The sequence below is a fragment of the Amblyomma mixtum genome, chromosome 2 (genome assembly GCF_055824585.1).
Source record: "Amblyomma mixtum isolate Tamu chromosome 2, ASM5582458v1, whole genome shotgun sequence".
In the NCBI taxonomy this organism is placed as follows: Eukaryota; Metazoa; Arthropoda; class Arachnida; order Ixodida; family Ixodidae; genus Amblyomma; species Amblyomma mixtum.
The window spans coordinates 244,906,472-244,923,949 of record NC_143013.1 but is presented as its reverse complement, the minus strand read 5'-3'; the positions used below and the strand labels follow the sequence as shown (position 1 = coordinate 244,923,949).

The 17,478-nt window shown below is 45.8% G+C and overlaps 1 protein-coding gene across 4 annotated transcripts in view; it reads left to right on the top strand.

The window, feature by feature from the left end:
- The window catches only part of LOC149363298 (uncharacterized), a 37,783-nt gene that overhangs the window by 11,727 nt on the left and 8,578 nt on the right, over positions 1 to 17,478 (top strand). For 2 of the 4 annotated variants that reach the window (XM_089573444.1, XM_089573441.1), the window contains exons 1-2: positions 6,660 to 6,855; positions 13,129 to 13,456. In XM_089573444.1, coding sequence (XP_089429570.1) covers positions 13,231 to 13,456 — 226 coding nt within the window. In that variant the 5' untranslated portion in view covers positions 6,660 to 6,855; positions 13,129 to 13,230. Of the gene's footprint in view, positions 1 to 6,659; positions 6,856 to 13,128; positions 13,457 to 17,478 lie in introns of those variants that run through there. The other 2 variants (XM_089573443.1, XM_089573442.1) reach the window with 1 other exon arrangement.

Sequence of the window (17,478 nt, the reverse complement as noted above, 5' to 3'; positions counted from 1 at the left end):
CTAAGCCTAATCGATTCATGGTCTTGCTTTTCTGAGTCGTCGGCACGTCTGGCGACGATATTAGACTCAGGTTAAGCTCTGATTGAGGTTATGTTGATCCGATCTGTTCGCGCAATAGATGGAAGTCGATGAAGACGAAGACGGGCAATGCACAGCGCGAGAGTGTGTTGTACTTTAACACGACGCGTGACCTACTGCGGCGATAGCCTAATACAATGACGCGATGTCTCATATGCACGAGCTATGTACAAACATCATGAAAACTGCAGCAAAGCAACACACCTAAACAAACAAGCCCGAGAAAAGACTCAATGCTGAGCACATAGTTAATACATCATAACAGAACACATTTAAGCAAGAAAGAACTAGAGAAAAGGCATTGAAGAACACAGCACTTAGAGTGAGTACCACTCCGGTTCAAACTCGGTCTGGGCATACAATTCTGGTAGGTGTAAAATCATTCTATTAAAATGGTCTTTAGCAGAAACAACAGATTCACACTGTCGGTTCGTCATGCATGTTTTCCAGAGGCTTTCTAAACCAATTAAAAATAACTTATCTATGGGCTCAGCAAGAAATGACAGTGCAGTGAGATATCGTACAGAATGCGACGTCAAATCTTCGTCATATATATCATGTTAAAAAAATTAAAAAGCGGCTATAGCCTAGTGCTCTCGTGCATGCTGCAGCCTGCGAAGCTGATCTGTCCGCACCGTCGTGGATATTTATCCAATTTCTTTTTGTTTACGTACGTACGGGACACGATTCTTAGTAGGTGTTGGTGAGCGTATGAGTGCTTTCACTCTGAAAGGGAGGTGGCTGGCAGACAGAAGTTGCTTGTGATTGGTGGAGTGAAATTCGTGCCGATTGAGGGACAGTCATAATCTGTAACCGCAACAACCGGAACGGCGTGTGTGCTTGAGTCATAATCTGTAACCGCAGCAACCGGAACGGCGTGTGTGCTTGAGTACATAACATGTTACTAATAGGACAGCCTTACAGACGAACTTGAAGCAGGCGTCGTAACTTGTCTGCAGAGGAATCATAACGCAGCACACATTAGGAATTCTAGAATTGTATTGATGTACCGACTTACATCGTCAAAAGCAAACAGGCCATCGGTTTTGCTTGCTGGCCCAGCGAAGTTGCTCGCGTTGCATCACCGTAGCATTTAATCTCCAGGGGATTAAGTGACAGAAAGTTGTTAGTGGGAAACACTAGAGAGGACTCGAGGTGGAAGCGAAAATGATAACCGTCGTCTGTCAGTATAGTCAGTGGAAAGTAGGTTTCCCGCAATCCGGTGAGCAAGTTGGCACCTTCCCACCTGGGATGCAACCTCGGATATAACCTTTCTTGTGTTAGCCTTGGATACAACGAACGTTACTATGCCACCTCGGATTTAACTTACGTATGCCACTATGAAGGACAAAAACCGTAAGAGAATACGGGACAGAGGCAGGCGATAACACAGGACGAGCGCCCGGCGTTGTCGCCTGCCTCTGTACCGTATCTTTTTGAGGTTTTTATTCTTGATAATGTCCTAACCTGGCCTTCAACTACGCCCTCCTTAGTATGCCACCTCGAATATAATGTTTACTTTATTATCTGGACTTCGCATCTAACGAACATAAGTGTACAAGCTCGGATATGACGAACTTCAAATGTGTCAGTCTCGGATATAACGTGCGTTTGGCTGATATTGCATTCAAACGATCCACGGAGGATCCCCTGAGAGTTTTTTTCGGATTTATACAAGCATAAATCGATATCAGCGATGTGTCTAGCAGATGCAAGCACCCCTTCTGATTAATTTACATCTAAATCAGATTGCTAAATATTTCTCAAAGCGTCGGACAAATGGAGCAACGAGTTAGTTTCTTAGACCACAACCACCTATAGCATATCCGACTATATAGAACCATGGCCACGAGCGCACCTAGCCCTATCTCGCCTTCACTTTGGCTGTTCTCGTGCGATTACGCATCGAAGCACACAGACGCGCTTCAGAGCTTGCTTTAAACTTCTCATCTAACGCCATTGCCACGGATGACAGACTTGTTTACTCCAACATACCGAAGAAGAAGATAAAACAAAAATTGCCGACGATTACGTTACTTCCTAATGCGAAATTTGAGCGCACCTCATCACCTGTTTCAGCTTTTCGATAGATTGAGGCAAAGAATTCGAGCAAGACATGTGTGTACAATTACAGACAAGTTGTTATTTTTCTCTGAAACCTGTACTTGTAATTTTCCTTTTTTTTGTATTCCTGTACCCACCCTGCTAGAATCCCTTGTGGGATTGCAGTATTCATAAATAAATAAAAATAAATTAATTAAAAGTCGGCGATTCAAAACTAGGAACATTATTTTCTGCTATGTTCATCTCCGAAGTCGTGCTGTTTTGAATACGGCAACGCTACACCAACTAACATAACTGTGCCTTACAGTTCGGAAACAGTAGTACACGAATATCGATGGCGTTAAAAGAATGCACAATAAAATACGCGCGCATCTAGAAATATGGAAGAAACGACCTATATGCCTATATGCCGCGAAGTGAAACAATGCCATAACGATGCTAACTGCGATAAGCAGAGGGAGGGGAGGGATGCGAAATAGGATCATTAGGTCAGCGTGCAGCTCACGCTGAGCGGCAGTGCAATCACTGTGCGGCCACGCGAGATAAGAGTGGCGCGGACAATGGGGGAAGTAACCAACTAGCCACTGCCCCGCGCCCCTGTACTATGCAATCAAATATGAGTGGCATAGTGTTGATCGCCGGAGGACAATCACTGGCGCACGTCATGTTCACTCCACCATCATCGGCTTTACTACACTCACTGCAGGGTAAAGGCCTCTCCCATCTCTCTTCAATTGACCCTGTCCTGTACCAGCCGCAGCCACCGTATTCCCGCAAACTTCTTACTCTCATCCGCCCACCTAACTTTCTGCCGCCCCCTGCTACGCTTGCCTTCTCTTGGAATCCACTCCGTTACCCTTGAGGACCAGCGGTTATCTTCCCTTCTCATTACATGCCCTGCCCAAGCACATTTCTTCCTCTTGATTTCAACTATGATATCATTAACGCGCGTTTGTTCCCTCATCCACACTGCCGGCTTCCGGTCTCTCAACTTTACACCTATCAGTTTTATTTCCATAGATATCTGCGTTGTCCTTAACTTGAGCTGAACCCTTTTGGTCAGCCTCCGTAGGATACAGCTGTTGCACACTTTTTTTTTTCATGGACTGGGGCATGCATGTCGAAAGATAATGCACGCGAGATGTCGAAGTCCAACGCAATCAAGGCTGCACGGGTAGCAGCCTTCCACTAGAAGAATTCAGAACAGCGGGGATGAGAATATTCGGACGAACGACTGGAGCCTAGGGTATCCAGAGGAGTATGAGACATATACAGGGATCTTTACTCAGTGCCTACTTCAAAATAAGTAACGGAAGATAGGGCGACAGGTCGCTAACCAGCAGAATACGGCAGCCAGCCAGCGCGAGACACTTCAACGTCTTCCTTTTCCAAGCGCCACCTGAGAACACCAGGTGGCAATATTTCGCTTTCAGCTTACCGCTTTAACAAAGTAATCGTCCTCGAAACTGTTTCCGTTGCGAACCTTCCTTTGAACCTTGCGACCTGATCAACTGGTACTTCTCTTGGTTACTTGATGCATGCTAGCGAAACGGGGTCCTCATTGTGCGATCTACCGATGAAGTCCTCGAATTTAAGGTGCAACTTTAACTGGTCTTGTAGCTCCACTGTAACAAGCTCCACGCATATTAGACAAGTATTTAGTATTCCTGTAAGCTATTCAGAACGAAAAACACTATTTCCGTCAGGACAGTGATAACTTGTGATAAATGCCTCTCCCGATGTGATAAATGCACTGATAAATGCCTACCCCGAGCAGGGCATGTAGGAGACTGCGGTGTCCTTGAGCGTAAAGTCTGGAAAGTTCCGCGAAATTTGGGTAGGTTGGTAGCCCTAGCGGCTCACAGGTTTGTGGTGTGGATCGGTATAATATAACGATCCTGCGCCGGTTCGATTTCATTTTTGTATTTAACGTCCTTCCTCATTGGCTGAAGCGACGCTACGTCCTAGCGATTGCTGGGCATGTGCCAATAAAGAAGAGGGAACCTGAGGCGTAGTTTCGCGAAAATTAACCGAGAAAAGAGATTTTTTGGCGCATAAAGAATACCAAGGTTCCTCACAAACGGCGTTCAAACGGTGTGCTTGTATGAGCAGAGAAAGATATTCTAAAACGCTGCGAATCATACCATTTCGCTCCATAAATAGGGCACGACATGAGTAAGGACGCGTTTCAGTGGTTATCTTTTGTTTTAAAACGAAGAAATACCTCTTAAACCGTGTTCTCTTTTGATAAACACGAGAAAATAAAAATGGAAAAATTCCTACCTTTAAATAACTCACTTTTGAGTTCACTGGCTCTCAGTATTAGTCCTGGACCGCCATCATGCAGTTGCATTGCTTATCGTGCAAACTAGTTTTGGGAGTTTACGAACGGTGGCAGCCGTTTCGTATTTTCTAAATACATTGCGAAGATAAACATGCTTCCTTGCTTTGCCAATACGCGAGAAAAGTACACGTTTTGAGCAAGTCAAGTCATACCAGGCTTGTTGTGCAATGTGGCGCTGGACCTCATGGACAACACCCCGATAGCAACAGTAGATTTTGAGCGCTGTGATGAACATAGAACAAGTAAAAAACTGCATTTGGTTGAACCCTTTATTTATTTTTAAACAAATCTGTCGTTGCAGGTAGTGCAAAAGCTCTGTCACCAGTGTTTAAAAACTTATTTTGAAGCAACTATGAAACCAAATATCATAATTCTAATTCAGAAGACAACCCACTTTTTAGGAAACAAATGGAGAAGTTTTCGTTGTTGTAGCCTAAGTAATTGGTTAATTGGTTCAAACTCTAATTAAAAGTAAAAATAACAAATTTTTAGTAACGTCAGTATGCTTCGATATTTTTATTTAAATTTTATATGCATCATGTAGAGGAATAACTTAAGCGCCGAACAGATTTCCAGCTTGTTTGCTTGGGTGGAAGTAAGAATAACTTCAAAGCAAATAAGATGCTTCGTTAGCCTACCACTTCCCTTATAAGCGTACAATGAACCGCGGGAAATACAAAAATGGGATGGAATGCTCCCATAGCGACAATGATCTCCCAGGAAGCGTTTGTGCTCGGCATAAGGCACCTGTGTACTTATTGCCAGACCCCTTTTGCAGCTTCTCATAATCTAGGCGCTGCCCTTCCACTTTTCCTTCTCCACGTGCACAAAAATGCGCTTTACATGGGGGCAAGAAGTAGAGGAAAAGCAGCCGGCTATGTTGACCATCGTATCTTGGCCAATCCACCCGCGTGGGTATGTGCCATGTTTACTGAGGTAAACAACAACAACTATGTGCACCGCAAGGGGTAAGCGAGCTTCAAGTCTTCGCTCGATCAGCAATCGGCATGCTGGGGCAGCGATGGCGCCCTTACCTGGCGAGGGCGACGACACTTGCAGCGGAGTCGAAAACGAATGCCGTAACGCTTTTTCTTAACGCATGCAGCCCTTATATAGAACGTTGCACAAAGTGCTCTCTGGTGGGGCGTATATGTATGCCGCCCCACAGATGTCGGTTTTAACCGAGGTGAACTATATGGAGGTCTGTAGTGTCCTACATATATGTGACACTGAATGGAATAGTTTATTTCCAGAGTAAGGAAAAAAGGTCGGACTACACTATCAAAGCCTGTCTGCCTTCCAGACACACATATTTGAATAAAAGTAAGGGTTAGGTGGCGTGTTTAATTACACACGTATACGCGATCCACAAGTCTTGTAGGAGGGAATTTCTAGCATATCTCGTGCTAGCTGTCCGCTCGAATTTGACGTATTAAGAGCAAAGGCATTTTTATTGCCCGTTAGCGAATGCAAAAAGTGGCCTGAGTGTGACTGCGATGTCAGATAATGCAGTTAGGCCTAATTACACGAATTTCAGCGCAAATTCATAAGTCCTGCGTGAGTGTGCTCAGAAGGTAGCAAGTAGCAGTCCATTCTCTTGCAGATCCATTGGAAAACCCATTTTTGCGTCTACTTCACGGCAGCACCACGTTCTTCCCACAGGCTGCGAAGTCGTAACATGAGGAATCAGTATACGCCCCTTGTAGACGTAATATACGGGAGTATATATGGGTAATAACTGGAGGGAGTGGCTGGGAGGGGGTGGCCTGTTCACAAAATGCATTGAAAAGAAATTTTCACGAACAACTTCCCACCCACTCCTCCCACTGGAAAAAAAAAGAAAAACGGGCCAGTGTGGTTTTCTCATGAAAAATTTCTAGCTCGGAAAGGGGGTAGAGGCGGTGTGACACCGAAAATGTGAAAAAGTAAGAACGAGTAGCTTTAGGGACTTACATATGCTATAACAAGGTGGTCAAGGTCTCTGAAATGGTCTGATCCAGCGTGATAACTACTGTTAGAGAAGATAGACAGATAAAGAAAAAAAACAATATATCTGAACGGAACAGTGAAAGGATTGCTGCCGACATACCTGACCACAAAGGCAAAGGTCTCGCGAAGGTGATACGCGGGGCGCGAAATAACGGCCCTCGCGTCGAGCTGATACGATGCCCCTTTCACTACGCGAACACGTCGGGGTATACACGTCGCACTCGTGTGCGCTGTCGTAGAGCGCACGAGGCGGAGCTTGCGCGCCCGTGAACTTGACGCTTTCTTTCGTGTTCTTCGACCGAAACTTCCGCAGTGCGCGCCCACGCTCGAAGTGGCTTAGAAGGCAATGGACGTCGGCCTATATACCGCAGCGCGCTCCGGTAAGGCTTTTATACTCTTCATGCCGGTATATCTTAAGGCAAAAAAACAGAATAGTTGCATCATCTTCCCAATACTCCGTACGGTGCTGAAGCTTGGAGGGTGGAAAGAAAAATGATAGAGTGACGTTGAGAGACCCAAGAGAGCAGCGTAGGTTAATAAATAAATGTGAGTTAGTGATATCGTAGCTGGAATCAGGACAAACAAAAAGTAGGCGTGGATGACTGGGAGTTAGGTTGGGAGAAGAAATTTAAAGGTTTGCTGGGACAGGGTGATCAAAGCTGGCACGGTACAGGGATCATTGCAAATCACCGGGAGAGGCATATTTGTCATACAGTGCGCATAACGTGGTTCATGATGATGATATTCTGCATGCTCCGTAGAGCATCAGCTATCCCAAATATCTGTGTACAGCGTGTAGTTGTATTCATGCCCAAGTGCGCGATAAGATAATGATTTGTTGCAATGCACAGTGGGCAAAAAGAGGTGCGCGTGGTATGTGAACGGCAGATTTGCGCGGGTTGGCTCAGGTTACGTTATTGTATTTGTTAAGATCGACCAAAATATCGCATCAAATGCGACCTGCGCAATCCTGTCGCATCATTTAGCCGCATTAAACTTCGTTATAACGAAGTTTATAACGCGTTTTAACAAACGAAATGCAGCCATTCCAGAAACTTATCTCAATGCAGTTCGCTCTACGGATATAACGAAATAATCAATACGACGAAGCTATTTCTGCGCACCTTGACCCTTTGAGGTGATGTGCACTTAACTGTGTACAAAAAGCGAACTTGCAGCTTTTTATAAGAGCGTGATATACCTTGCAGTAATTTCTTTCTTTCAGCATGAATTCAGCATCCTTCACGTCGCTAATGTGGCATTTTTTATGCTACTAATCGAAAGCAGTAAATAATGTTTGACAAAGCAGTGATCTGGTAATTCTTCCTTTGCAATTTTAACCAAGACAGATCTGTCCGCCAGTACTGATCTCAATCCTTTTTCCTTAATTTCTTGAGTCATTCACACTTTCGAAACAGCAAGTGATCTACTAACCCTTTTTATTTAACAAATCCTGGCATTTCGACATTGCAATTTCCCACCAGAAGTGGCACTTTGTAAGAGATTTTTTACATGCCTGCAAAGAATTAACCGTCGGTGTTTTGAGTTTGGAAAAGAAAAGAAATGGCTTTCTTGATGCCTGAATAGTTAGTAGTGTTTTTGCAGAGAAGTGTTGTTTTCATTCGAAATAACCAGCTGCGCTTGAACGCGTTAAACTTCACTATGAACAAGATTAAATGTCTTCGACAGCAGAAACGGAATATAATGCGCCTTTGGGGACTCTGCCGGGTCAAGGTAATCGTCTATGTAAATTGCTTAATGGCACGAGGATTACAATGCATTCTATGCGATGCGCTTTGTGAAGAACCACGTAGAGTACACACGAGGACAGAAAAGCATATCGGGTGCAGTGTTTTTCAGCGGCAATGACTGAGTACTTCAGCGAACAGCTAAACGATTACAAAAAGCCCACCACAACTTGCCTCAAATAGATTAGTCTTAACTGTGGACACTCGAAGACATTGAAGAGCTGGACGGTTTTTGCAGGATATACGCTAGCCAGAAGGCTTGAAGTCGAGTTGAAGCACGCATAATTTATTGAAATACCCTAAGGGCCCGTGTGGGCATTACATAGGGGGGGGGGGGGGGGGGGGGAAATAACAGTGAAAAAAAAATTAAACAGTATAAAACTGCAATGACTACAAAGATCGCAGCTGCGTACACCATCACGAAATACACATAAGCCACTGTAAACATACATGTTCATGTGAGTGCGGTTTTTCACAATACATACAAAATAATGGAAGGGTCAGCACTACAACTCGAGGTAGCGTGTCAGAAAGACTTCAAATTTGCCGTGATCATTGAGAGATGCAACGGTGCGAGGGAGCTGATTCCACTGAAGGATGGCGAGGAGGAGAGGCGAGTGAAAAAAGAGATTGGTTCGAGCAAAGATAGGTTCGACTTTCATTTCGTGATCAAATCGTGAAAAAATGTGACGGGCCGGTGTGATATGGCACATAGCAAAGGAAGAATGACTATGATATAATTTGTGAAAAGCCGCCGCGGTGGCTCAGTGGCTATGGTGCTCGGCTGCTGGCCCGAAAGACGTGGGTTCGATCCCGGCCGCGGCGGCTGAATTTCTTTGGAGGAGAAATTCGAGGCCCGTGTACTGTGCGATGTCAGTGCACGTTAAAGAACCCCAGGTGGTCGAAATTTCCGGAGCCCTCCACTACGGCGTCTCTCATAGCCTTAGTCGCTTTGGGACGTTAAACCCCATAAACCAACCAACCAATTTGTGAAAAAATGATAGAAGTGAAAACATTCTCCGTCTTTGGAGCAAACGCAAGTGCAGGTCCTTTTTTATTTCTGTTACACTCGATGTTCGCCAATAGTTCTGGGATATAAACCGGGCGGCTTTGTTTTGTAAGGACTCCAGTTTCGCTACCAAGTATGTTTGATTTGGATTCCATATCAAGGAGGCGTATTCCTCTTTCGAGCGCACTAACGAATTGTACGCCAAGAGCTTTGTGTTTGTGTTTGCTAAACGAAGGTTTCGTCGGAAGAAGCCAAGAGTTTTCGATGCATCCGTCACATGCATCTATGTGACGGTTCCACGATAGGTCGGATGCTAAGTGAACCCCTAAGTACTTGATGGTGGGTACTGATTCTATGGGCACATTGTTCAGGGTGTAATGGCATGGTAAAGGGCTAGAGGCTGTGGTAAATGTGATTGCTTTTGTTTTTGATGTGCTAATTTTCATTTGCCATTGCATGCACCAGCCATTAATCTTGTTAATATCTGACTAATAATCGGTGTCGGAAGGTCCAAACGTACAGCCATCACGGTAAACAGCCTGCATCTGTTTTTGTTGTTAAAATTATGCTCTCCCTGTTGCCTCGGTGCAGCACCTCTCATTAGCACAGGGATCAATGGTAGACCATCAAGTGGACGCTTTTTAGCGCAGTTAGGCCAGCTAACAAGAATCCTCAGAAGCCCCAGAAGAGGACAGGAGAAATAAATAATTTACTTTCGGCTTCTCCTCAGGCAGCAAAGTGATAGATGTAGTCACACAGTAGCCTATTCACCCCTCTATGACCTCACGAACTCACTCCTAAAATGGCCGTCTAGTTGCTCAGTATGCTCCCATTTTGCACACTCAAGAATGCCCAGTCTCGGACACATGTGTTGCTTAGGGCTCGCCCTTACACAAACTTCAATACACACATCATGGGATGTCTATGGACTGTCTATGTACTTTGTAAAGAGTTTTTTTTTGTAAGGTCCAGCCCATCATTCCAACTACCTATTCGGGCAGCACGTCAACGTAACGTTTTCGGTTACAAAAGGTTCGATGTTATCACACGCCCGCAAACAAATTCTGTTGATCGCTTAGAGTCTCGACCGTATACAAAGAGTCTTTGGAGTGTCAAATGAAATGTTTGTAAGGGCGCCCGATGCCGACTGTGCCGCTGGCTGTGTAGAAAGTTCCACATGCAGTTAGCTATCAGACTGAAAAGAGCTCTGCAGTTGAGCTAAATTGATCCGAAAAGCAGCCTATCGGTCTTCGAAGTCCACGCCATTACCAACGCAGAGAACAAAGTTTCACGTAACCAGTCTTCGCTCCGTGGATAAAGAAAGATATCGGTAGTACCTTTGGCCGTACAATGCAATGCCAGGCGTAACCACTGAAAGCTACCATTGACACACCCGCATTACTTTTCAAAGTGACTCCTGTATGACAGAGCTTCTCAAATCATGACATGAGGATCTCTTGTGGTGCCATGGTCCAAGTAGTTAGACTGGGGTTCGGGGACACTCACTGTAAGGTACACGTGTTCCTTTCACTGTTTACGATTGCTATCGCTTCGTCGGTAGCCACGACTAGGTGCAACGCCTCCTGTGTTTCAACAGCGGTGACATATCGCTCACTTCGCAATGAATCCGTTTGGACACCCCATTTCGTTAACTCGTTGCAACGTGGCGCTGCTTACGTGGAGCGGTTGCTTACGTCACAGCTCGAGCTGCTAGCATGATTGCAGAATCACATTTTCTAAAATGCAGTCTCGCGAAGGAAAAGAGAGAAATTTGTTTTAGCCATTTGTTGTGGTTTATGTCGGTAGTTATCCATGGGTGGGATGCAAGTTATGACTGCACCCCGAAGCCTGGCACGAAGGCTGGCGAGCGGAAGGCGGAAGGAGAGGTCGTATAGGAGAGGGCTTTATTTGCGGAAACAGGCTGAGCTGGCCGGTATTAAAATCAGTGAGGTGTTGCCAGATGTAAGTGTTCGCTGGGTGCAAAACCCGCTTAGCGTCCAATTTAAACATCCCTCAGTTTTTTTTAGGAGTTTATAGTTGTAGGCCAGTTGGTATCTCAAGATTAGGATGAAAAACACCAGAATAGATGGCATGAAGTTGGTGGACAAGTGTTGCCCGCTGCCTCCGTCCTGCGGTATCTTCTGCAGTTTTTCGTCCTTATTATGCTCAGTGTTTCATTCGGTATTACTGGCTGCCCTTCACTTTTCGTTGTTGTTAGGCTAACCAGAGAATTACACTTACATTTGGAATCGGCGATCGGAGTTAAAAAAAGAAAGAGGCGGGACATAACCATCATTCGCTGTTTATAGAGGATATAACCAATAAAACTGGAGTACATTTTTTTATGTAGAAACGCCCCTCACAAGTAGAGCACGCCCTGTCCCCTGGACAAACCTTCCCACCACATCCCAGTCGTGTCTATGAATCAGTTTGTGCCATGGTTAATGCGAAGTGTTACTATCACATGACAGAAAAGAAGCACGAAAACACAGATCGTTTGCGAATTTTTTGTATATACACGTACACGATCGCACATGCCCGTACACATACACGGGAGAAGAACGCAACCACTCTCTACTCTAAGCCCGCTGATCGATCGGATAGCATGCCGGAGTCACTTTGCTACCATGGCTTTTGTTAACAAGCAAGCTATCTCAGTTTAGATTTAAGCTGTAGTTAGGTGGCTTCATTCTGACAAGAAGAGAAGGGAAAAAACAACGATGCATACTCAGGTGCGACAATTCTATACACCATTTCTGAAGTTAGTCGCACCCTCAGAACATATAGAATTCCGGGCGCTTTAACTGCGCATCTGCATGCACCTCGGTGACATTTGTTATCCCCCATAAACACGTTTATTGCGTCTTGCACAAATGCACTGCCCGTGGAAAGTTCACACTACTGCTTGCAGACTCTCCTGACATCGCTATGTCGAGATCGCTCACTCACATGCTTGGGGGGCAATAAAAAGCGCTCCGAGAACGTGTCGCTCTTTCTGAAATATTCCGGAACAAATACGCTGCCTTAGTATCTTTGCACGGCGTTAGGTATGTGTGCAACCCGTTCCCTGAGTATCCGCGCGCTTATCTGAAACGGGACGCCCTTGTTCTGGCATTTTATCAAGAATCTGCGAAAGGGGGAGACTGTTGAAGGTGGAATGTTAGGAAACCCCAAAAACCGGCAGTCTTAGTTTTTTTCTTCTTTTTTTGAAGCAAGGCGTGCTTATTGTTTGAAGCGGTGTAATGCCCCCTAATCGGCCGCACCTACTATTTCAGCTCCGCATATCTCTGTCCAACATCCAGCTGAAAAAAAGCAAGAAAAGACACCTAAAGAAATGAACTTGCGAGAAAGTATGAGGTGACATTGCTTGAATGACGAGGGAGTTTTATAGTGTGTGTGCGTTGAGGAGGGGCGTGGGGGGGGGGGGGGGGGGTTGTTTTCCACGACATTATCTCTGGCTGTTCATATCGCACGTCTCGCCAAAAACTAAACACATGCGAGGGACGCACGGATGTACACAAGCAGATGCATCAGCTCGGCAACTGCATGTCGCAAGCAACACGAACCGTTGTATACCTATTCCTCCCACTCTCTCCTCCTATTGCGAGCGCTTCACAGTGGTCAGGGTCAGTCACGCCAAAGTAATCTTCGTTTGTTTGTACACACAAATCTGGACAGACTAGTCTGAGGGAAAGAATTCGCCTATCGAGCAAATGACGGCGGAAGCCGTACCACGGATGTGTGCGACGTGTTGTTTTATTCACCCAGACCGCAACACGTCGAGGGGCTGCACGTGGCATGAGTCCAATGCCGATATCTCTCAAGTGCTCTCGGTGCCACGGCGTACGAAAGTACAAGAGGAGATCGTATTTTATTTCTGTCTGGTTTCATTGCAGGCCGTATTTAAGACGCAGCCGATGACCACCAACAAACTGAAAAGGTGACGGCCGGGAGCCGCAGAAGGACGTCTGAAAGGGGGCCCATATACAACAGGCGGCATGCCTGGACAAGAGGAGCAGCAGCAGCGGCCCAGACGGCCAGTGGGTCCCGACGGACCTCTGTCCTGGATGGTGGCCGTGGCCTGTTCGTGGAACCTGCTCTGGAGCAGTCTGGTTCGCCGCTCCACGGGCGTCATCTACGTGGCCCTGGTGAGGAACTTCGGTGCCAGCCGCGAGCAGACCAGCTGGGTGCTCAGCGTCGGCACCAGCCTCGCTTGGCTCATCGGTGAGTGGGTGTTTCCTCTTCGCATGTGGCACTTCGGGACATCGAGTGAAGTGAGAAGGTCCCGTGGCTTTCCGGCTGGAGGCTATCCTGTACTAGCCGGAACATTCAGACATGTCTTGAACACAGATCAGAAATGGACACGGAAGGGCATGCTGCGCCTGCACTGTCCTTACGGCCCCGTTCTTCCGTTGTTTGCACTTATCTTGCACCAACACCTGCACCAGAATATTGATCGTGCACTGATTAGACGAGTACTGAGCTTTGCATCGGGCCTCTAAGAGCAGCAGTACAGTGCCGCCGGCCCAATTTCTCGTTCCCACCTTGTTCAGTCGGACATATTCGGTCGAATAGAATAATAACAGTGGAGAGTGACTAAGAAAGTAATTTAGGAAGCCAGAGTTTAAAATGGCGCCAAGAAGGGCATCTCAGCCTTGGCGAGAATGGAATTGAAGCGTCGTGCTAGATCCGAGGGAGATTCTATGAAGGACAGTACCGTAGCGGACGCGAATTACTTGTACACACATCAGCTTGAAGTGATCTAGAAAAGTGTTTGGGTGGTGATGTATTCCTTTTTCTTTTTCATACGTAGTAGTTCTAGACGTGCACAATAACATCTTGGTTTTACGTTAGAGCCTGTGTTGTCTTGATCTTTGTTCTGCAGTCCTGCTTAAGTCTGAATGTTTGCATCCCGCTCGGCGGCTGCTTCGAATCCCAAAGCAGAATGACACTGGTGCGCGCTCATATCTGCGCTGTGCTTAAACCTGTGCTCTTCTGTTTTGTTCATAAGTAAACCTGTTTTCTGGCGACACTGCTCACCGCTAAACGTGTCAGATGTCCCGAAATCAGCCTGGAGGTCATTAAATCGTTCTCTTCCGCAGGCTCGCAACTGTATATAATCCGTTCTAACTTTAACGTGCGGTCGCTTTTAAAGACAACCTTCATGCAACGAGCGCTGTCAAGGCAAGAAAGGTGCGCTGTGATGGTGTCATAAGGGGCATGGTTTATGAGAATTGGCAAGTCATGGTTGGGAATGTCAGCGTCATCTTTGTAGATATATGAGACGTCAGAAGTTGGCTATAAGTACGGCTGGTCTGGAGCGCGCGCTGCAGACCGGCCGTGCTCTATGCGACAACGTTAGCGCATTGAAAAAGAGCGGCTTCAAGGACAATTGTATGAGACATGATGATGATGATGATGTCCTCAGACATACCGAAGGCGGTGACTGACATCGTTTTCTTTTTCGACATAAGAAATACATGTAGGTTTAAAAATGCTAATACGGAACATGGTAACGACAAACTTAAAAGGCAAAAAATAACAATTCAGAGAAGCAAGAAATGAAACTTGCGACAGGAAACAATAATGCCTGTAAAGAGAAACACAACGGAAGAACGGCACATGAAAGTATTATTTCCTGTCTTAAGTACTATGCACCATTTAGCCCAAATTGAAGTTCTTCTAAAGAAAGAAAAAAAAGAGCTTGAAAAAAAACATCAATGGAGAACACAAATTCGAATTCTGAAGTACGATTCAGAGAAGAGAAAAAAGGCGTTGAAGAGAGAGAGAAAAGAAAGGAAAGGCAGGAAGGTTAACCAAGCATAATGCCACGTTGGTTATCCAATACATGGGGAGTCAATGGTAGAAGACTAGGGGTTCGTTACGACATGCCTATTAAGGAGGCCAACAGTTACTGAAACCAAGGGAATAATATTTTTTTAATGAATATGTTTTTATTGTTTCTTAAGTAAATTTAAAACGAAAAGAAAAAACATGCCCAGGCTTAGCTTGGTTAAGCCAAGAATGCGTTGCATATTGCGCGGTCTTTTTGCGCGAAATATTGCTTGGCGGCACTCGATTTTCTCAGCAGCTTTTCCTCCGTCACGTATGGATGGATGGATGGATAGGAGCGCCCCCTTTGAAACGGGGCGGTGGCAACCGCCGCCATGCTCAGCCGTTCTTTTTTTTTTCTTTTTTATTATTTCCTTTTTTTCTTTTTTTTCTTGTTTACTGTGTTTGCAATTCTCACCAAGAATCGCCATCATCTTTACATACGGTTTTTCCTCCGGCTGTCGTGACGTCACGTCACGTGGTTTGGTGGCTGCCCGGCCGCGCCCAAGGGCTGAACTGAGTGATTGCAATATGCTACGCATAAAAAATGGCTGTTCGCTTTCTTCACATGCTTGTCCTAACGAACCCATTTCCCTATCCTTTTATTCTCAATAGCTTAACGAGGCTCTCTGTTCTGGCCGTCTTGATGCCTTAGGGTTCTCGCTCAGCCGCCGCCCTCACCATTCGATCACTTTCCACGTGGTATTTGCGGTATTAAAGGACGTTCCATTACCGCCGCTATGGTCGAGGGTGGCGCAGGTGACCGCTCTCATGATTAGGCTCTATGTAACATAAATGTGCTCGAAATTATAAGGTTGAACAGGCGCCGCCATAGCCCAGTTGGTAGAGCACAGTACGCGATATGCGAAGGTTGCAGGTGCGGACCCCGCCGGCAGAATGTGGTTGTTTTTCTTCTGCTCTAATCATTTATATTTCAGGCAAAGACTGATTATACTAATAATTTCTCGACCATCGTAACGAGAAAGCAAATGAAAAAAAAAAAACGTTCCCCTACGCTTTCCTTGGTTTCAATGACTTCGTTTCTACGTGGGAGAGGAGATAAAGGAAGTGAAGGAGAAAGGAGGAGGAAAAAATTCACAGAGGCTTATCCCGGCTTTGCCAGGATATACGTAGCGAAAGCAGGCATTCGACACAGCTGGCGAAGCGAGCGGAGGCGAGCGCAACGACGAGGCAAGCGGTGTGACGTCATGCCAGATGGCACGGTGAGCGCGTGGCGTGCGCCAGCTGCGGCGGTTGCTAGGCAACGGCTCAAGGTCGATCTCTGTGCCTCCTCGGAACACCGCTACAGCGAAATTGCAAGTTCGTAGCCAATGTAGCTTTCGCTACGAAATTCAATTCGTTAAACAAATGAAATGTGCCCATTGAATCCCAAAGGATCCAGCCACCTGCACTTTATTTTCTGGACTCTCTGTGGCGAAGATATCAGAAAAAATGGCGAGAAAAGCTTAAGAAAGCTTAAGGGCAATACCCGGAGTCTATATAAGTCGGAGACGCTGCTTTACAGTCTCTGTGCATAATAATCTTTTTTGAGTGAGTACCGATCCCTACTTTCTCTCGCGCAGCCTTCTTGTTACCGCAGTTGTGCTACCGCAGTCGTGCGATAGCATTCTGTCAAACACATACAACACTGCATATATGGCACTAGCTAAAAAGAGAAGCTAAGCGCTCTTCTTTTACAGACACGCCACGTCAGTTGGTTGTTTAACCTTAAGCTGGGGCGTACAGTGATGGCGCTAACATCTTGTCACCCTCCCGCTGTCACGCGCACGAGATACGTGCTGCCGCCAGTAATGCCAGGAATGTTCTCTTCGGCTTATGTCACCCGAGAGCCTTTGGAGGCCCGCACGGCGTGCTTGTGTTCGCAGTGCGTAGGCTCCTTCAGCGCGCGCTCAGCAGCGTATCATTCGGACATAAAGTTTCGCTAAGTACTGCAGCTTCAATGTCGACGTTACGTTCCGCTTGAATCTGCTGAGAAAGGGCACTATATGCATTAAATAAACGTCCGCACTTTCAGCTCTTATAATGTATAAAATAAAAGCATCTAACATGCTGTAACTGTTACCTTCATATGGTTTAAACTGGTCCCAATATCAAGTTGTAATTTGTAAACCGCTTATTGCATTTGTTTAAGACGAAGCAGTATTCCGCAGTTTCAGAGCAGGATGTTTTCAGTGTCTGCACTTTGATCCCATAGAATAAAAAAAAAATGCACGCATCGAGTCATTCAATCTATGCACTAGTTAAGCATGTAATATTAAGTTGATAATTGCGCTTAAATTCTGTTGAAGTTGTAATTAAGGGCACTATTAGACAATGACTCCTGCGTTATTGTGTCATCCTCATCATATCTAGCAGGAGGGAAACGGACCAATCAACGACAAGCCCATCCCCGG